Here is a 22556-nt window from a genome sequence, read left to right as displayed (position 1 = left end):
TGATGATTCTTCTCCCTCTACACGTAAAATGCCCTTCTAGAAACTATATCTGTCTTATATCCTTAACTATTGCAACTCAACATCTAAAAAACATCTTATGATAATTTATCTAGTATCATTAAAACTTACGTTAAAATTAAACTCATTTGCTTAGTTTTATCGCAAAATACTACATTTGGATCATTTGCTTAGTTTTATCGCAAAATACTATATTTGGATCATTTGCTTAGTTTTATCGCAAAATACTGCATTTGGATCATTTGCTTAGTTTTATCGCAAAATACTACATTTGGATCATTTGCTTAGTTTTATCGCAAAATACTATATTTGGATCATTTGCTTAGTTTTATCGCAAAATACTACATTTGGATCATTTGCTTAGTTTTATCGCAAAATACTACATTTGGATCATTTGCTTAGTTTTATCGCAAGATACAACATTTGGATTATTTAATTATTTTTTCTTGCAGAACACTTTTAACAGATCATGTTCACGTGTTTAAGAACATGTAATATGCAAGTCGCTTTTCTTCCTTGTAAGCACCTTCAAAAACGGAGGTTAGCCTAGTCTTTTATTTGCCAATTTTCGAGAAATGAAAACACGCTTAGATCACCCTCGAAGGGTTTTTGGAAAAGCCCTGTTTAGTGTTTATTTAGTTACGTAGTTTGTAAACAAGAAACCTTTTGAAAATGAACATTTTCTAGACGCTAATTGCCTATATTGCTTTTATCTATAAGATCTTATATTTTTTTATTGCTCATAACAGCATATATTATAGTTTGAAGAATATAAATGTAAAGAGTTTTCCGGTTTCAATGTACATGTAAGTAATAAAGAAACTTTTTTTTTATTTATTTTTTCCTTTATTCAGAAATACAAACATTGTACATAAATCACAGAATAATGTTTGGTGGTACAGATCCAACCAATTAGACATTGAATGCACACAAGCTCACCCTATAGAGTGGTAAGCAGCCCAAAACGTAGGAAAAAAATATCTTAGCACCAAAACAACCCGCAATAAGCGGGTATGTAATATACAAAAAGAAAAATATAATAGATGATACAACATTTTACCCATCCTTATACCATCAAAAATCACCAGTTATAAAATACATCACATTGTGAATAAATAACAAAAACATTATGATGAATCATCTTGATTCACAGGCAAAGGTCATTCAAAAACATATCACTTTTAGTGTAAATGAATGAATGTTTATGATGAAAAATCACATTATTGCTTCCTTCTACCATTTATGAACAAATGTAACAGAAACAAAACACATAAAAATTATATAATACCACATTGCTGAACATCAAGCGAAACAAAAAATACACATGGAGAAATGCAAGTAATGAATATTGATTTTTAATATAGTTCATTTGTAGTATATTTTGCGTTTTGTTTTTCAAAATAAAAACGCTTTGACCACATTGTGCATAATTGTTGTAAGCGCTATTACAGTTTTAAAATAAGTTTTCCAATATACCTAACATACATATCACTGCCAATTTTAAATTCTCGATATTATGATAAATGAAAGCTTTTATAAATAAAGAAGAATTAATTGAAATTCGCTGGAATTGTAATTTGAGTCAGGTAACAGTAAAATGGTGAAATGATCATTAAAAATTTGTACTTCAGAAAGAGGAAAAAGTATTTAAGTGACATGAATTTAATTTTATCTAGTTTTATACGTTTGCTTAATGTGCGATTTTATTATTCGAGCATGTTAGAGATACTTGCGAAATCCTAAATGAAAACAAGCATGGACACAAAGAAACATGCATAGCTGCCATATCTTTAAAAATTTTAAGTAAAATATCGCATGAAAATTGTAACCATTTTTATACTCGGAAAAAGTATATACGAATACACATAGACTAGAGAACTAATGCAAAAACAAGTACTCAAACAAACAAACACTGTGTGAAGCATGCAAGAAAAAGAATTAAATGCAATGAGAAAAAAAAATGAGATTTCTTTGTATTCAGAATATGAGCATTTTTAAACTAAGGCACTTGTGTAAACTGAGTTACATTTACCCCATTTGATTGAAAACACGACATAAATCAGATAAAATGCAAGGTTATAGCTATGACATTACATATCAGTAATCCCATCATTTGATGGGCAACGCGAAAATTTCAAGTTAAATTTAGTCGGTGGGAATGAAAAGTCTTCATAATTTACTCATAAAGTAGAATTAGTAATAACGCATATAATGCCCAACAGCTCGAGAAATAACTGCTTTTCTGATATATATATATATATAGCATGTATAAAACTGGGAATCACGCTTTAAGTCTGTCATTAACAGTTTGTAAAATAAATTTAATGTTAAGTTAACCATGCATTTTAGCTCGGAACACTTCAGCAGATACTTATTAATAACGGAACGTGGATATATGAGCTATTTTATAGGAACATGCACATCGAATTCAACAAAGTGTTTCGTATCTGGTGCTTCCACGTAAGACTTCAGTTTGCGCATCCTTAAACACAAACAGATGGATATGAATGCTGCCAGCAGCAACAACAAAAGTAGGCATGCAAAAATCGCTGCAAATCCTCCGGTCTTTATGCATACCATATCTTCATCAGCTCGTCCAGCTGAAAATATTTAAAATATAAATATGAGAGAGGTGAGGGATAAGCATAAAAGACACATATTCATAAATTATCGAATGTGATTAAAAAGAAATATTTTTCCGATTATTTTGTTAATCGCTGTTTTACCCTGCGATCAGTAAACAAATCCACATGTAAACATACAAGCATAGATATTCAAATGGTTGATAAACATTTATCAACCATTTGAATAATAAAATGATTACTTACTCAACTGCTGAAGATATTTGTTTAATGTGTTGAGACAAGTCAATAAACGAGGAAACTTAAAAGTAAATAACGTTTAAACAAAAAGGTATGTTTTAAATTTTATTTACATTTAGGAAAATGCTTATTTTGTGGTTTCAGTCCTTAAGCAGATCTGAAAATAATTTGTTCCCGATTACACAAATATATATTCTACAGAAATATTAAATACAATTATGAATATTAAATATATTGAATAGAAGTATGAAATACATTTAAATATTACATAGATGACTATAAAACATAATAATTAATTATTAAATATAATTTTTGAGCTGTCCGTTTGAGAAACTACTGCACATGCAACTTATATTTACAAGCACGTAAAAGCATTTTTTGATGCTGAATAAACTTGACACAGTTCTAATGTAGCTCTGGGTATTTTGAAGCAATAAAGATTCAGTTTTCTTATGGCTACGAATCATGTATAGGCTTTTGTTTAGCCTACAAGAATTTCAGTATTTTTATTATATCTACCATGAGGTAATTAGCTGAAAGTAAAGCAGCAAATAATTTTAAATAACCAAGTAAGTAACATCAATGTATTTCTTCTCCTTTTCTGCATTATCTTGAACTTTAAAGCATGCGTATTCCTGCCTTAAAATGTATTTGGAAATACATGTTTCTTAAGTAGAAATGTGTTGTCATATTGAAAATAAAGATTTCATTTCAAAGGAGCAGTATAGTTTTGATATTGATAGAATGATCCACATTTTAAAATGCATTTAAGCATAACAACAAGCAAAGCATTGCATTTAAATCTCGTTGAACCCTTTTTAGCACCAAAGAACATTAAAAAAAATCTTTTTATTTTAATTTAATTAAATTTAAACGCATTTAATAGTACCAATTTACAAAAATGAAATTTAGCTAGGTTACGCAAATACGTGGGTTGAAAACTTGTTCTTTAATTAAAAATCTTGATAAGGATCTAATGTTGCACACTTAACTTTATTTGCTAAGGTGGCACTAAATTAAATGTTCCGAGATATGTAGCATTCTCAATGAAGCGATAAATTCTGTTCGTTGCCTGGATGTGTGTAAATTTCTTGATATTGTGAAAGAAGCATTAACTAAAAACCGATGAGCTTTCTTAAATGTTATGTATCGTAATTTCAATTTTTTAAAGAATATAGCGTGTCCATTACATGAGTTAACAAATACGTTTGAAGAAAATTTCTGTATTTCTAAACACTATAAATTTGGCATTACAGTATGGTTATTCATGCGTAATTTCTGTTTTACTAACTAAGCAGAAGGTTTATAAAAATGCAAATAAAGTAACAAGAATTTAAAATTGAAAGCTTACTTGAGGGCCGAAGTGCAAGTTGGTTCGGGGCATCAGCTTCCTCATGCCTCACTTCTAAAGATTGGAAAAGACTGACGCTTTCTGACATTACGCCTCCTGACTGAGTAGTAGTTTCAGGTGTCACTTCTTGAGCAGATCTTTTGTATAGGTGACGCCAGTAACACCTTTGAGGCTAGAAATACAAGAAACAATTGCTTTAGTTTCTGTACAGATCTAATATTATTTGTTAAGGTGGCACTAAAGCGAATGTTACAAGATATGTAGTTTAATGAAGTAATAATTTCAGAATGTGCGTAAATTTATTGATATTGTTAAAGAAGAACTAGTGATATTTAAATATTCTATGGCAAAAAATATTGGAATTTTAAATACTAGTCCGAGTGCAAGTTACCTTATTCTGCAGTAGTACTTTATGTCAGAAAACCTCATGTCATGCAGTCTCAGACTTCTTTGCATGAGCATTATAAAAGTCTTAAAAATTCTACATGAAGTAAAAATTCTTTTTCCACATATATTGCGTTTTTCCTTAAGGTCATGGTCGAATTTAATCTTTTCGTCTGCCGAAATATAGGCTTATATCGAGATATCTGCAATAATTAAAACAACTGTCTGTAGGTTTTTATGTCCATAAACGCATTCTGTTATTATTTTTATCCGTATTGTCACTTTTTCTTTCGTCGGCAGCAAATAAGAGGCAAATTACTAAACGTATATAAGATCAGAGTTCAAATATCTTCGTCCAGTTCATAGATTTATCTGGATCGAATTTAACCTTTGCTAGCCGTGTTACGCTAGTGATTTGAATTTAAGCCAAAAATTACAGCTGGACCTTCGCCGTGTGAACTGCTTATATTTGATGTTCTGTTAATCCCGCTAGAAGCGGCGACTTGTTCTGTAATTACACGAGCCGCATCTCCAAATATTTTCGTCCAGCTCATAGATTTATTTAGATCGACTTTAACCTTTGCTAGCTGTGTTATTCTCGTGATTCGAGAAGTTTAAGCCAAGACTTACAGTTGGACCTTCGCGTGTGAATTGCATACTTTTGACTTTTATGTTCTGTTAATCCCACGAGGGGCGGTAACCTGTTCTGTAATTAAACGAACCGCTTAAGCTGTTAAGTTGAAGCTTGAATAAAAAGGATTATTCTGAACCTTCTTCTGAGTTCGATGTTATACCACTGGAAGACTAACACGGGGGAATAAGTTGCCAGACTATTTACACGGAGCCATAATTTAACACTGAAGTAGTTAGGATCCATACAAGTCTTAATTGCAGAAATATCGAAATCAATTTTAATCCAGGTGATCGTGAAAACAGAAGGAATAAAAATGCAAAAGTAAGGATAAACAACAATTTTCCTTGTCTGATTTAAGAGCTCACGGCTTTTTCTCTTTTGGAATATGAATTAAACTCTGTTTACCCGGTGAAGGAGACTGAAAACCGCATTTTTTCTTTCCACTCAAAGGTGTTGAAGTCTGAACACCAAGTGATTCGAAGATATTTTCCAGAAATTTTTGCATTTTTTGTTTAACGAGATGAGGTATAATCATCCTTAAAATGAAATGTTTCGGCAATAGCGCAGAAGCAAGAAAGCATACTGTCAATAACTGATTTACAGTAGAGGTATTATAATATTACTGACCGGCACCTGTAGGTCGGCATGTGCATCAATCATGATACCGCCCCACATCAGCCTCCAAACACACACAAAACGATATTTCTTGCTGATATGTCTTACCCTTTTCACACTTATGACTAGAAACTGATAAACTGACGACTAAAAATAGGCACTTTTCAGAGAACTAGAAATCAGAATAGCGCCACGTACAATATAATATAGTCAATCGTAAGTAATTCCAAATATTTAGCCAAGATTTGGCGGATATTCTGATTTCTATCCTGTAGCAGAGGAGATTTACAAATTGTGATTTACAAATTACGCCTTATGATGGCGATTGTGTATAGCTATTATCGTTAAACATTGCTGCTCTTGAACGGTCTTAGAGAGAGGGCAATTTCATGCAGTGAGCCTGAAATATATTTCAGTAGTATTAACTGAATTCAAAGCCTGAAGACAAACATCCTGTGACATACTGAACTCAGTTACAATTTTGGTGGCTGCATGGCTGTGACTTTCCGCACATAAGAGATGATGAATCTGAGGCATGATGACAATTTCACCTTTCTTTTTCATTTATTCTTTTTCATTGAAAATTTCGGCGAAGCAAAGCTCGCCAGTAGTACTAATTTCCTTACCGGATTTTGAGTTACTATAATTATACTATTAGATTTTTAAATGCAAGAATCGGGAATTTATGTATTTTCAGGCGTTCTCTTCATATATTTCAAATATGCAAATCCTAACAAATTGATTTGTTTGATTCTGCGGCGATAATTTCACATAATGATGTTCATCCTTAAAATTTTGGCTTGTACAAAAAATTTCATTTGTGTGTAAAAAAGTGGTAGTTTAAAGCTTTATTGAATATTTAATTGAAAAATAAATTTTTCTATGAAGATATATATATACATTGCAGGTTTAAGTTTCGAGCATATCTTGTAAAGAACTTATGCAGCAAAAGCGATTTCTTACATGAAATGTATTAGCGCATTTCACAAAATTTATTTTTGAAAAATAGTATACATAGGTTGGAATATAGTCTCAAGTTCATTTTGTATTATCAAATTTTTGTTTTCTTATGATATAAATTCAGAATATTTTAATTTTATTCTTTTTTGTATAAAATAACTATTTTTTCCTCAATTACAATACAATTAAAGTGAAATTCAGGTATTTTGCATTGCGTTATTTATTTGATCTTAAAACTGTAGGATTCTATTATTTTTACTAATAGTTGTTTTAATTTATTAGCCTTTTCTGTCTTTTCTCATTTGCTTTTCATTTCTTCGCCAGTATGTAATCAGTTAAGGTAAATGAGAGTCTATTTAAACGGAAGTAGCGAAAGGTTTAGTTAGAGCGTGGTTTGGCTATTGAGAGTGCACGTTCTTAATTATACCAGCTGAACGTTGAATCTTGGCTTCGCATTCTTGCCGCCAAAATTATTATCTCGCCGGTGTAGGTTTCTGACTCAACCTGCTAGATTAAATCGAATTGTATAGTCTTGTACTACTATTTAGCTTTGAATTTAGTTGTTACATTATCGTTTAAGTTACGCACTACAAGTAGTTGATGACTATGTAATCATGTAAACCGTGCCGTCTGTAAACTATTGTGTTCAATAAAAGGGTGTTTTACACCCTTTCCCTTTTGGATTCATCTTCGAATCCTTGCGAGAATTCGCAACATAGACATTTAAGTGGATCTAGTAACATTGTATGATAGCAAAGAAGACTAGATCCTACAAATGTTATTTTTGTTTTTGTACAATGTTGAATTTATACAATGAATAAAATTGTCTGCATTTTTAGCTTACTTTGAACTTAAGAAAAAAAGGTGTTGTAGAGACAAAAATAGTTCAAAAGGGGTAAAAGATATATAATTCTGATGGAAGGCAGAAACTAAAGACCGTAGTGTTTAGGAATTAAGGTAGACCAAGATATTCACCGTATTATTCAAGCAAATTTAAATCACGGAAAACATACAGGGTGGTCATAAGAAAATTTCCGCTATATATGAATCCTTAGCGGCCTATCGACTCAGCCAATCGTAGTGAAATTTCAGGTGTTTTTATTCTAAGGTATACTTTGAGATTGTGATGATTTAAAACAATAGAGCTCTCACGATTATGTTTACAGTGAAAAAAATTCGAAAATTTCGAATGCCAGAACTTATTTTTTCTTCCGCAAATTGATCAGCGGAAAACCATGAATGGAGTTAGAACGATACACGTATGACGAAAATTGCCAGTATAAAAAATTTGCAAAGAAGATAACTGTAAAGGACAAATGACAACACAAGAGAGGAGGTGGGCTTTAATTGGCATTACAAGTTTTCACTATGCCCATCCTCGCAGACGATAATCCATCGCATGAGGGAGATTGTTGACAACAATGACGACTGTAATCCTCCACCACCCAGAGGAATCTGTTTAACTTCATGTATAAAACATGAATCTTTCAATTCTGACAAATCTTGCGAATTTGATGTGTACACCTTAGATTTCGGATAGTCATAGAACCAGATATCCATCGGCATGAAATCGAGGGATCGCTGTGACCACGAAAGTGCAAAGTTACGTGGTATGACTCCATCTCCAAAGTGTTGTCCGTGTAAAAAGGCTCAAAAGTGCCGAACATATGTGGCGGCATGTAAAAGAGATCCACCTTGCATCCATACCATGCCGTTAGCCACATTTCGCTACTGCAATTCAGGAATTATGTAATTCTGCAACAGTGTTGTATACCGAGCACTTGTGATTGGAGCACGTTTTTCACATCTGTAGAAGCGACATCTTCTAAGAAGTACTGACCGAGAACAATTATGCTTGCGGTGCCACACCAAAAAGTCACTTTAGCTTCATATAAAGGCGCTGATGCCACATTGTGAGAATTTTCTTCAGACCAGTACATGCAGTTCTTGGAGTTTATGTTCCCAGTTAAAGAGAAATGTGCCTCATCCGTCCATAATATTCGCAGCGTTCATCTTCTGTCTTCCTCATATCTGATTGGTAATGATTAGGAATGATGATGATCTTTTCTTTGCAAATGTTTTTTCTTTGCAAATGTTTTTACAATACGTGTATCGTTCCAGTGCCATTTATAGTTTTTTAATGCGCTGATCAGTTTGAGCAGCAAAAACGTGGGTGTTAATAACCGAAATTTTCTAAATTTATTCACTGTAATCGTAACCATCAGAGCTCTATTGTTTTAAATTATCACAATCTGTAACGTATACATTCAAATAAAAATATCTGAAATTTCATTTCGACTGGTCGAGACCGCTAGGGATTCATATATCGGGGAAGTATTTTTATGAGTACCCTTTACATCAAAGACAATATGTAGTCTTAAGTGAACACGGCAACTTTCAGACAACATTTCTTCTCTTTCTTTATAGATCTCTTGCCCATACTAAAATATAACCGAGAAATATAAAATTAAATTTTTAATCTGTAAGTTAAGACAAAGCATTTAGAGTTTGGCATTCTCAGATTTTTAAAGCTTCAGGTTTATTAAAATGATATTACAAGGTGGCAAATTCCAGAAAAAAAAACTGATAAAAATTAAGAGATTAAAAACATTAATGTTATGCAATACCTTAAACATGCAATATATAAGAGTACAACTACCAACTTCTTCAATTCAAAATTTTGAGACTATTATAAAGACGAATAAGGATCAGAAGGAAGGAAATATTTCATGCGAAAAAGAGAAGATACTGCCAACAAGTTAAGGAACCACTACTTTAATAAAGAGCACAGTTAAAGTGGTTTAAGTTCTAAAAATCGGAAGATCAACTGGTAACTGATTTACCTCGATTTTGGAGATTTGTCTTAAGTGGGATTTGTTGCATTAAACGTGTTTTAATAAGAAATCAGTATCTACTAGTGCAAGAAACGACGAAAACTAAGGCTCAGGACTTTCAATTTAAGAGTTCTAGAAAAGACACACGTTAAATTGTTTATTGCGATTGCTCACTTATATACCTCTCCTCCACAACAACAGCAAGAACAACAACAACAAAAAAGACACGTCTTTCAAGTCTGCTTCTTTGCAAATTCTTTAGGATGAAATACAGAATTTCAGATTAACCATTGAACAAGGAATAAAAAAGGATCCATTAAATAAAAGTACAATGATCCTTTGATTTTTGAGTTAGTTGTTGTATCTTTCTGACTATTCCAACCGCTATTTTATCTCAAAGATCATGAATTAAAATTCAACAAGTCGTCTCAAAACAATTTGTCTTGCAATAAGCATAAATCAGAATTTTTGTTCATAGTTTTGACTAATGATCTGTAGAGTTAATCATTCAGGGAAACTCTGCATTCAATTCATGCAACGAAAGTCAAAACAAGTAAAATCGTCTCCTCAAGTCACAGTGGTCTTGCAATGTTCAACAATAAGCTTTCTGAAGATGACGAACACACTGGAAAAAAGATTCCAAAGGCAGGCTAAGGCCGATTATCATTTAGCATTTCGCTACTTCTTTATTGTGTCTAACTTTTTTAAGCTATTTTGCTTAGGGGAAATGCAGTGAAAGCTATGCTGTGAAAAATAACTGAAGATAGAAAGCGTGAAAGATAACTCTCACGCTTTTGTTTTATCAAGCAATCAATCAATTTGCTTTGCTACCATGCTCAGTGTTACTTTTTATCTTATTTAAAACCCATGTGTGACGAAATTCCATGAGACGAAACATACAATGAATCGATATTACGAATTATGTCTAAGAATAATTTTATTTGAGATTTGAAACTAAGGCAAGCTGTTATTTAATATATCGTGCTCTCAGATTTTGTTTCATTTATCTGAGAAAACATGTCAATTTTCTCGTTAATTGCTAAATTATTTGACACATTCAACAGAAAGACTATATTGTTTCAGTCAAGAAATTAAAATGCGAATAGAGGCGTTTATTTAGTTGAACGCTGTATCCTTAATTTTTACAGATAATAAAAAATTAAATTTTTATATAAGAATGATTGATTGGAATGCTAAATTTTTATTTATTGGGGTTAATAGTATATATAAGGTTGTAGCAAGATAGTAATAATTTATTTTATGGGTAATTTCAGTTAAATATTCAACGTCGAGTTTTGCTACAATAAAATAAGGTATCTAATCTATTTATTTAAAGGTTTTATAGTTAAACATAATTCAGAAGCAAATGACAAAAGGTGATTCTTAGAAAATCATTTATACTTTTTTCTAAAGGTTTCGCAATCCGTACTAAACATCGTTGAGCATAGGCTACTAGGAAAAGAACCTCAAAAGTATAATAGCATATAAGTAAGCAAAGTGGCATAAAAAATCTGCTCTATCATTTAACTAGTTAGATCAAAAAGCACATTAAATGTTCATAAAAACATTACTTAATGGAGGAAAATAGCCAGCGGAGAAATTCTGAGATGTACATCTTCAAAGACTTCTTTGTTATTAAAGTCCTTGTTATACAGAAGCGCATCATTAGGAAATTGTGGCATTAAAATATCATTAAATGGTATTTAAAGACATTGCGACCATTAAATATTAAAAGCACTATTAAAGAAAATTAAACTGCGATAACTTTTATTCCTAACAGATGAACTAGTCTTCAAAATGTTGATAAAACGTGAAAGCTATTTTCAAATATTTATGCTTTTATACTCGTTGGATATTACCGACCATCATAAAAGGTTAAATATTTGCCTGTATTATAAAAAAAAGGAACTAAGAAGTTCAAAAAGGTAAGGAATGCCTCATCTTTTAAAATAATAATAATAAAATATGCTGAGGATGCTTAATAAAATGCGCTTCTCATTTGAAACCGTTTGCATAGCCCGAGCAGTTTTTATGACATCCTTTTCCCTTAATGGGAGTTCAGTGGCTTCTGTTATAATTCGCATCATGTATTAAAACTTTTTAATTTATGCTTTATTATTTCTATTTACATATTTACTTTTTGGTTAAACAAAAAATGTGAAGCTTGGAGAGGAACTTGATCGGATTTACATATTTTATTTTTTTATATCTTGAATTTCGAAAATATTTCATTTCCGAAAATTGATTCTGAGGCTCATCTTCTTTCCTTAAATATTATTTATATTTACTTGGAAACCTCCCTAAGACGAACATCTACGGTTCTGGTCTTCTGCGAAGGAGATTTTCTTAAAAACTATTAATATCTATGATCGTTATCTAATTCTGGTCACTTTTAGAAACGGTAGACTTATAGAGGTGGTAATCATGATAGGATTTCTATTTTTTTACATATTTATGAGGAATTTTGAATTTTCTTGGTTTTGAATATCATTTCTTTCAAGTGTCTGTGGATCTGGTTCTAAATTTCTTCCTTTTTGTCTATAATTGATAAATTTTCAGCAGCATATTGCGCGAAACTAATATAATTTGTTTTAAAACAAAAATTTGTGATACCGTTATATATATATATATTATGCATATACACACAATAGGTATATGTATGCATACAATATGTAGATTCCGTACATATATATCTACAGATACATGCACACATACGTACATACATCTATACCATGTATTATTATAATTTTGCTTTTTTTAGAAAAATTACTGACATTTTATTAATGCATAAGAGAATTATTCTAAAAAAATATATCTCTAAGGAAAAAAAATAATTTCAGATCCCCTGTAGCTACTTTTGTAACTATGAAATTCTTCTAGTCTGTTTTCTTCCTATATAATGCTTGGTTATACTAAATATTTTTGACACACAATATTTAATTAATGACTCTTTTAAGTAGCCGCTCAGATTAAGTATATTATGTTTTAACATTAATTTCCTTGGCCTGCTTAGCTTTTCAGTGAAAGAATTATGGAATAGATCGTGGTTATGTAAAAAGATGTAAAATTTCCATTCAATCCAAATAATAACACCATCAACATATAATTCTAGGGGAAACACGCCAGGGTAAAATATAAAGTTAGGTGAGAAAGCAACCATAATTTGAGGCAGAACTTGAATAAAAATGTATCGATTTTGAAGGCTGTCAAGCCTCTTTTCCTCAAGAAAAAAAAAAAAACCTTTTGCCGGTGTATTTTCCCCTCCAGAATGCACATAATATTTTTTTTGGCCTAATTTTAAACTATCAGTACAACCATTTATATATAGCTCTTTACTTTATAAAGCTAAGCTTTAAGGACTTCACCATCTGCGGTATACCTGTTCAACTTGTGCTTGAATAAAAGAAGAATTTACTCAGTGCCGACTATTGTTTGTTTGAATTTTGAAATTTTTCCAACACTAATAATTTTTCCAACACTAATAATTTTTATGATTATCATATGGTTTCTACGCTGAAGCATTTTTTATTACAAATTTATGTCTTCCATGGATACTTCTATACAAGAACAGGTATGGCAAGTTACTTCGAATTTGAAATATATCACTATCGATATTTTCAGTACTCTTTGCATGCATTTCAAAGAACTCTATAAGGATTTGAAGCAACAAATTTAAAGTTTGAAGTCTTATATTTGCTGTATATTTAACCAAAATAAGTCAAAAGAATATTTGAGATATTTAATACGGAGTGAAAACAAATTCACAAATATGCAATCGGAAAAGAAATTTTATGAAAGAGTTCGTTCCTGTATGTAGGAATTTATAGAACATATTTTTACGTGCAAATTAAAAAAATACGAATATTTAATACAGAAAATATACATCCAATAACATATTTATGTTTTGATATGAATTGCGTTAATTTCGTTTGTAGGTATCTGATAGCCGACTGTCTTACATTTTTGATTTTTTTAATAGAGTACCCGAATGGAAGAGATTAAACACGGAATGTAATCTCAGAGACTACAAGATTTGTATTTCTTTAAAAAACATTATTATACACAATTTGTAGGGTCTTCACCTTGCAGCAGATCAAGATATTTAGTAAAGTTCATGGGAAACCACAGATATGGAAGATGTCATTAGATATCTTGTAACATAATAAGGGTCGCGTCTAAGAACTTTGTTAACCTGGGTAAATGTTACAGGAGAGGGGAGGGGGAATTTTTTGTAGTTTTGGATGAAACTACCTTGCAATTATACGCCATATATTTTGTCCTTCGTAGTTACCAGATGTTCTTAGAGAATGATCTTTTCCCCCACGAGATTCCTCATATCTATGATTAAGTGTATTCAAGTATAGTACTTAACAGTGAATAATTTTCTGTTATTTGGCGTTGTCTTTTTCGTAACTTTAGACCGCAGTGCACGGTATGAAAATGTAACTTAGACTAAATTTTTAAGGAGATTACTTAATATGATAATGATAGATTAATTGGATACTAGTTCAAAATCTAAAAGTACCAAAAACTCTTAACTCTTAGGGATTATTTCTTTTCGTGATAGGAATAATGGAGATACAAATAATGGTCTTAAATTTCTGGAGTGTCTTTGGCTTTCATAATTACCCGTTTCTGTAAACAGAACTAAATGTGTATAAATTTGGTTTGAGTTTCTGTAACGATTGTTTTATTTTTAAACGATTTTATTTATAACGATTGCCTTATTTTAAATGATTCCCGCATGAGCTTTGGACATTATTCCTGTAATGAGTTATATCATCATTTATTAATAGCTCTGAAATCTGTAGCTTGGCAGAATAAGGGCATATTAAATTTTCAGGTTTTTAGAAAGACGCTAACTTTTTTTTAATTCATATCTCATGATGTAGAATCTCTTGGGAATAAAACGTGCTTAAGATGTAATAGTGGAAGAAACTAGGACTTTTTCACGTTATAAAAGGCAGGATTGTATGCAACTAGTACAAAAATTTCAACTCGAAAGTTTTCCACTTTGGCAATTTTTCTGTTACAGTAAAGAAACAATTTGATACCGATTCAAATTATCCTTCTCGTACTGTGTAGAGATATTAGGATTATTTCAAAGCAGGAAAACGTGCAATGCTCTCGCCGGGACCTCTCGAATACGCACCGAGTGTGCTGGCCGTTGCACCACGAAGGCATGCTAAGAAGGCGGGAGAAATACCTTATATACTCCCCCTTTTAAAGGGTGATTGGGGATTAGGGGACCCAATCGCCAAATCCTGGTGGTAGAAAATCATCATCCACCGCCTTTTTTTAGTTCGGGCGCCACTGTAGAAATATCAGGCTATTTTGTTTTAAAGCAGGAGGCAGAAGAATAAGCAGTGTCCTCGCCACGACTCGAACCTCGGACCTCTCGAATACGTGCCGAGTGTGCTGGCCATTACACCACGAAGGCACCATAAGAAGGCGGGAGAGATACCTTACACCTGCTTTTACCGCTTGGTTACTAGTTGCAAACCTTGCATTTGCGGAATGAACAGAATCACTAAACATCGTAAATTTCATGTCGTTTATTTAATCTATATCCTAATGCTATTGTGGCCCCAAGGATTAGTTATGAAGAAGACATTATGGTTTTTCAAACATATGTAATGTAAGTACTTGTACAATCCACTTCCTTTAAAAAAGTATCATGCTTGCCATCAAGATAGACTGCCCATGTGATTTTCAGTGTAACTAATTAATTACCTATTTAAATTATTAGCTTAAAGTAATAAATAAATAAAAATAAAAAACACTCAATGCGCAAATTTCAGATTATAGTTTACCGCATAGAAAAAGAATTTACCAATACACATTTTAAAAAGTGAAAAGTACGAAAAAGTATAAAAATATATAGAAATGCTATAAAAACTTTAAAAAAAATTGAAAACTTATCTTTTTACTCAGATTTCACTCTAATGTCTGAAACAGATTTAGGATAAACAGTTGAAAAGTTCTAATAGTTTAAGAGTTAATTCCCCGTAAAATCAAGATGAATGAGGCGAGACTTCTTATGATCTTTAAAAAAAAAAATTGAAAACTTATCTTTTTACTCAGATTTCACTCTAATGTCTGAAACAGATTTAGCGTAAACAGTTGAAAAGTTCTAAAAGTTTAAGAGTTAATTCCCCGTAAAATCAAGCTGAATGAGGCGTGACTTCTTATGATATTATTCCTTCACAAATTAAAGCCTTGCATAGAATTTTGAACTAATTTAATAAAGAAAAGACTTATTCAAAATGTAATTTTTTTAAATGAATCGCTTCACACTAGGCTTGCAACAAACATTTCCTGCAAGTCAAAAGCATACAATTTATATTGACATGAAATTCGAATAAAGGAAACGGTAGCATCTCTCTTCGAAATGTTAAAAAAAAAGACAGACAGAGAGAGAGAGAGATATTTGTCACTTTTGCAAAGCTTAAGATTGCGCTTATTGTTCCTTATTGCCATGTTCTGGAATACAGTCAACAATATGATATGAATATGGTATATGAATAAGTATAGATGAAGTAAGAAAGTACTTTTTTTTGTGGACGAAAAGACTGGTCACCTGTAGAAAGAGTCTTGCAACTTTCCTTTTCCGAACACCAGCCTTTGAAGGGATCTTTGCATTAATATGTTAAAGATGGTCCTTTGCGCAGAAACAATATACCGTCGGAAACCTCTAGTCTGATCGGGGACTCGAATTTATACTCAAATGGTTTAACAGCTGGCCATCGTTAGCCACAATACAGACCGTGTCGGTACTTTAATGATTTTATCCTAGGTTAAAAATATCTGTTACAAGTTAGCACCTGAATTTTATATTATAATGAGCTTACAGATGATCATTCGTTTTGTGAAATTAAGTTAAAAATGAAATTTTATGATCTTAATATAATTTTTGTTTCCGTCGTTTTGTAAAGAAGTAGTTTCAGCGATTTGCAATAAATAAAAGTTTAGTCAAACAAGGATTTTAAATGAAGTTTGAGTCCGGAATATACAGTTTAACGAATTTTAAAACCTCTTCCGCTAACTTAGCTTGTAATCATGTCAATATATTCACATGGAATCACGCTGAAAGAAATTAGAGGATAACCATTAATTTTTCATTAATGCAAATGAATTTGAGTTAAAATTTATAATTAACAGATTTGAAATTGTTTATATGCCCGTTATGAACAAAGTACTACGAAATCTCGTAATTGAAATAAACTTAGTTTGTAGAGTCATTAGAATAATTGGAAGCCAGAGAGATGAAAAATATGCAACCGCCTTCGCCGAAAATCGAACCACGGACCTCTGGAATACCGGCCCAGCGTGCTACCGTTACACCCCGAAGGCACGTTAGCGAAGTGGGAGAAATACCTTATAAGTTAAATTGATTAATTTCATTTTAAATATATTCCAATAGTAAAATTTAAATGCTTTACTATAATTCGAATTAACTTAAGAGGAGAATGTTATTGAGGGGACGGTGGACTTTAGCTAAAAATCAACCAACGTATTGAATTTGGTTTTTTACTCTCGTAATATTCCATATACATAACTTCCTCGTATGCAAAAAACCGAATTCAAATATTTTAAGTTTTAAAGAAGTTACAAACATTTAAAATGTGTAAACAACGTAAACATTGTCCTTAAAATTTTGGAGGAAACGTAAAAAAATGTATTTTAACAGTTATTTAGTAATGTTATAAATTATATTATGTTATTTGTCCAAAAGAAGTGTTTATTTGTAAAAAAAAGGCTACAAATGTCAGTATTAACAACTAAATGAATTCAGCTTTGGTTATGTAAATGCTTTATACTCGTAGAAAAAGAGGAAATAACAAGCTTCTTTTCCCTATTCGTTGCAAAAAAGCGTAATGAACGTCGCTTGAACCAAAGCGAAAAGAGAAATTTACCTGCTTGATAAAAAACAGAAATAGTAAAAAATATTGTAAAGATTAAAAGATAATGTAAATGCAACAAATGAAGGTAAAACACATGATGCGTGTGAATTTTAAAAGTTTCATTGGATATAATGCATAAATCGTTTCTCCCTATAACTTTGAATCACATACCAATTTGAGATATTTTTATATTTTTCATATTTAATATTATGAGATAAAAATAGTTAAATGATACGAAAACGTTAGCTACTGTCTACAAATTCATATTTAAAGTTAATTTACTGTTTCTCATAACCATGTATTAAAGGTAAGGTTGAAGAAAAACATAACTAACTAAAAGGAAAAATTAGGAAAAAATATTGAAAATTAGAGCGCAAGGAGCATTTTAAATCTTTAATTAAAATAATTAATTATTTGTTTTAAAATTTTTTAATTTAAAATAAATTGAAATTTTGAACATATATTTCATAAACTGATGTTATAATATGTATATCTGTAACGTTTCTTGTTGAAAACCAAAAAACCTGAAAAACTAATTTTTAAAGCTCACCGTCCTCTTAAGGATAAAAATGACATCAGCAATTTAATATCTCAATGGAATTTTTCCAACAGGAGGGTATTCTGTAATTTTTTTATGAAAATTTTCTTCTCAAATATAGGAATTCAAATGCCGATCCATATTGGATAATTATGATTTAAGGAGTGTAATAAATTATTTGCATGTTTTTAATTTAAATCTTTATTTCCGACTTTTTAGTTAACATTAAAGAATAGAAAATAAGCTGATAATATAAAAACCAGAACTATTCTTCTTGGAGAGACGCCTTCAGGGAGTCTTCTTAAAAGAAATTTGTTGACATTTATTTTATATATTTTATGGGAAAAACCACGAAGACATGCAGATAGCCTTTTGATAGATGTTTTTATTGTAACTATTGTACTATAAACTTTAGAAAATTTGGAGGAATTCATAGATCGCTATGTATATCACTATGTAACAAATTTGATTGAATTCTTCACTAACTTTGACGTTTCACGATGTAAAATCTTGGAAAACTGTTGATACAGTTATATTTTTTCTAAGAAGTCAGACATATAGCAATGACCATTTCGATAAGCTAAAGATATGTTCAGACAGATTTGTTTTAGGTCATAATCTAGCCTTTCTTCATCAAAGCGAAAATTAAGAAAAAAAAGTTTTATTAGTGTATCATCAGAAATTTTATATAGTATATATGCTAGTTAGATTAAATGGAGATAGATTACTTAAGATTTATTAGTTTCATCCTTATGCCTTATTATTGCCTTTATTAGCTTCATCCTTATGCTTCACCCTGAATTACCGTGATCTTCCAATGTGAAACAGTATATGTTTGGAAAATATGGTATATAATTCGTTTTATTAAGTCATAGCGCTTTTATTATGTTTTAAATAATGACTTCTATAAAGCAGTTCTTACTCAAATGCGTAGCATAGTATTTTTTTCCTCCTTACCGCGTGCCTGCGCGGTATAGGCCATCCAGCTAGCAATCCGAAGGCTTGGAATTGCATCCCGACGAGAATATTGCTCATGTTTCCTGCTTCGACAAATCTAATAACTCTACAACGTAAAAAGGAAAACCAAAAATATGCTTCAGGACTTTTTTTTTTCCTGAGCCATAATGATTTTTTTCAAGAAAAATTAAGCAAACTCTTAGGAAAACGTATTTATGTATGCGGAAAAGAGAGATATCTGCAGTGCATAATATGCAGCAGCTAATAGTTTACGAATAAAAAAGTAATTCCCGCTTTATGATACTCTGAAATATCACAAGTTCAAATGGTTTAAAATAAAAGTTGTAATTTTTTTCCTTTTGTTCGGGTTTTATGGAATAAATAACGATTTGCCATATATGTAAAATATTTTCGTGGAGGATTCAGGCTTAAGTTAGGTTATAAAAATATTATTACTTCGAAAAGCTTTTCATAAATATTATGGGCTGCTGAAGGTATAAGGTATTTCTTCCACCTTCTTGGCATGCCTTTGTAGTGTGGTGGTCTGCACACTGGGCGCGTACTCCATAGGTCGCGGTTCGATTCTCGGCGAAGGCGTTGCTAATTTTTCATCTTGCCCGCTTCCCAAAAATTACCTAATGTCTCTACGGTGGCGCCCGAATTGAAAGGATGTTGAATGATGGTTCTTCACACCCAGGATTTGGTGACTGGGACCCCTAAAAAAACCCGAGTCGCCCTTCAAAAGGGGGAATATGTAAGGTATTTCTACCACCTTCTTGGCATGTCTTCGTGGTATTGTGGTCTGCACACTGGGCGCGTATTCCAGAGGTCCACGGTTCGATTCCCGGCGAAGGCGTTGCTAATTTTTCATCTTGCCCGCTTCAAAAAAATACCTAATGTCTCTACAAAGGCTGTGAAATACCAAACTAATATTAATAGAAGAAATAATTAGTGGAAATGTATTAGGGTGTGTTTAAAATGCATTAAACTCAACATTATGGCTGGCTTTTGAATAGTGTTAGATTTTGCTAATAATTCTGAAAGAATGAAGAAAACTGAAGTTAAACAAAGAAGACCGCGGCAGAAGTTTTCGGAAACAACTACAAAAATTTTCTGAAAAATATAATTCAAAATTTCTCATTATGTAGAACGCATTTGAATTTTTATTTCAGATTAAATTCTATTTAAAGTTTCTTGTAAAGTGATGTTATTAATGGCCTTATTCCTAAGGTTTAACGTGGGGAACAATCAGATATATTTTGCAGAATAAAATTAGCACAAATGTATTAGCAGTATAACATTCCTTTATTTGAATTTAACCAGTTGTTATGATCTAGATCTTTACTGCCACTTTTACCTTCCGCTTTCTTACCAGAATGCAAATTAGTTTAGGGAATTTAAGCCGAGATTGTTGGTTTCTAAGACAAAGCATGCTTCTGCCTCTAGATGCCACGTTCATAGGTTTTCTCTACCTCAGATAAGATTTCATTTTTCGGCTTTGCCTTATAGTGATGACATTTAAATACTTGGTCAGTTTGTGAGCCAACGTTAAATTGAATAGTGTAGTCTTTGACTACTAGCTTAATTTTAAATTTGAATATACTGTTACTTTAAGTTGCATCGCCAAAAGTGGTTGGATGATTTGTAAGGACGGAGAGAAGGTCATTGAAGGTCATTTATGACCTTCTTAAAACTTGGATGTTCTGCCTGGGAATAGCGATAATTCGCTTAACGTTAGTCAGGAGTTTGATACTAGTTTATGCTACCAAATCAAGTCAAACCTTGTAGTACTTACAGGACAGGATCCATGGCACATATGAACATCACACTCGATGTACAAAGCCGGACTTCCAGTGAATCGAAATGCTTTCAAATACGAATATAAGGTGACTTGCTGAGATCTGTCTGGACTGCTCACTCCACGGAAAGGACTGACAAGTTTTTCCTGGACAACGCATCTAAAACAATGAAAACGAAATTTAAAGAATGTTTTGTGAAAAAAAGTGAGTAAAAATATGTTTTAATTCAGCGTAAACTCAAAACAATCATACCCGTTTGAATCGATAAGCTGCATTCGTTTTTGGGCCCCATTGTGAGCGAAGCAGTTGCTAACCAAGATGTCAAATCCAGCTGAAAAGAAAGTAAAATATAATGTAATTTTAATGCAGAGGAACTAATTGACTTGTAACGATAATTCAAAGGAAATTTGATTAAATGCGTTCCATGGAATATACCCTCTTTAAAAGTGAAAATTAGAACTTTTGATATAGATACGAGGTTCCCCTTCAGGCGTAAGAGAACAGTCGCTTAAGTACATGTTTGTAAAGGTAAATTGATTTTAAACTTTATTTAAATTTAAGCATAATTCTTTTTTACAGCTCAAAGATCGGAAAAGATTTCTATTTTTAGTATCTACTAACTGAACATTCTATCACGTCATTTTTGATCATGTTAATAACCTTCCTTTCTAAGAAAATTCCTGTGAGTAATTTCTGTAAAAATCCTTCTTAAAACTGCTAGTTTGTGACAATTTCTTAAGGATTAAATTTAGCCATTTTTTCCCTAAATGGATTTTAAGCTCACTAAAACTGATGCAAAATTTTAAGAGGAAACCTGGATGCTTAAAAAAATTAATAAAATTTTAATTAATTTCAGTTAGATAGAATGTATATAGCTTTTGCTGTAAATTGTATCCCGACTTTTGTTTTTAAATTTCATATTTTTAAATGAACACTGTGAGGTGGGTTAATACGAATGGGTGTGAATGATTGAGAGAGAATTTATATTTGGAAAGAACGATAAAATACTTCTACCATAGCGCCTGGTTTCAAAAATATGTATCTGCTATGCTAGGCAATTCTATTGCATAAAGTACTGATATTAATAAATCGAACAATATGAAAATGTTTATATGTAATGAAACACAACTAGCTGGAGCTAATGATGTGATTAGTCCATAATGAGTATATGTAATGTAACAAATAACATGTATATAAAAGTGAAAATTTGAAGCACGATAAAAAAGACTCACAAATGTTTGTATCTCAAATGATGAAAATAATACTAAATTTGAAAATTACTATTTCAGCGAAACGATCGGAAACAAAAGTTTCGATAGTTTCAAATGTAAGAGTTTTTATTTTACATGGAATTATTTTTATAATCATTTCCCGTTAGCTAAAATAATGCGAGGTGAAGAAAGTTATTTACATTTTGTCCAGGTTTTAGCACACTCTATGCCTGAAATGACTTCTCTAGTTACACTGTTCTGTGAAACTAAGGCACTCATAATAACAATATTATTGTCAATTTGAATTTCAAAATATTTCATTAAGTATTTCAGTATTTTCAAAGTATTTCCCTTCAAAATCAAATCTTTATTTGTAAATCATTTCATTAGCTGTTCCAAGTGTGAGCCATTTCATAAGAACGTGACTGAATAGATAGAGATGGAACATTAAACTATGTTTGGCGCAACCAAACAGTATTTTTATGGCAGAGAATGGTCTTAATTCTACGTTATCTTTAAATAGAAAAAC

General features: G+C 31.6%; 1 protein-coding gene across 3 annotated transcripts in view; it reads right to left on the bottom strand.

Moving 5' to 3' along the window:
* Positions 1-841: 841 nt before the first annotated feature.
* Positions 842-22556, bottom strand: part of LOC118180911 (uncharacterized) — a 130444-nt gene continuing 108729 nt past the window's right edge. For all 3 annotated transcript variants that reach the window (XM_035349993.2, XM_035349991.2, XM_035349994.2), the window contains exons 7-10: positions 21069-21147; positions 20813-20975; positions 4192-4363; positions 842-2618 (exon numbers count right to left, since the gene is read on the bottom strand). In XM_035349993.2, coding sequence (XP_035205884.1) covers positions 2419-2618; positions 4192-4363; positions 20813-20975; positions 21069-21147 — 614 coding nt within the window. In that variant the 3' untranslated portion in view covers positions 842-2418. The remainder of the gene's footprint in view (positions 2619-4191; positions 4364-20812; positions 20976-21068; positions 21148-22556) is intronic.

The sequence above is a fragment of the Stegodyphus dumicola genome, chromosome X1, assembly GCF_044657685.1.
Source record: "Stegodyphus dumicola isolate Sdum_Otavi_A_Nest chromosome X1, ASM4465768v1".
NCBI classification, from domain to species: Eukaryota; Metazoa; Arthropoda; class Arachnida; order Araneae; family Eresidae; genus Stegodyphus; species Stegodyphus dumicola.
The sequence above is the reverse complement of the archived record's forward strand: the minus strand, read 5'-3'. Positions and strand labels throughout refer to the sequence as shown.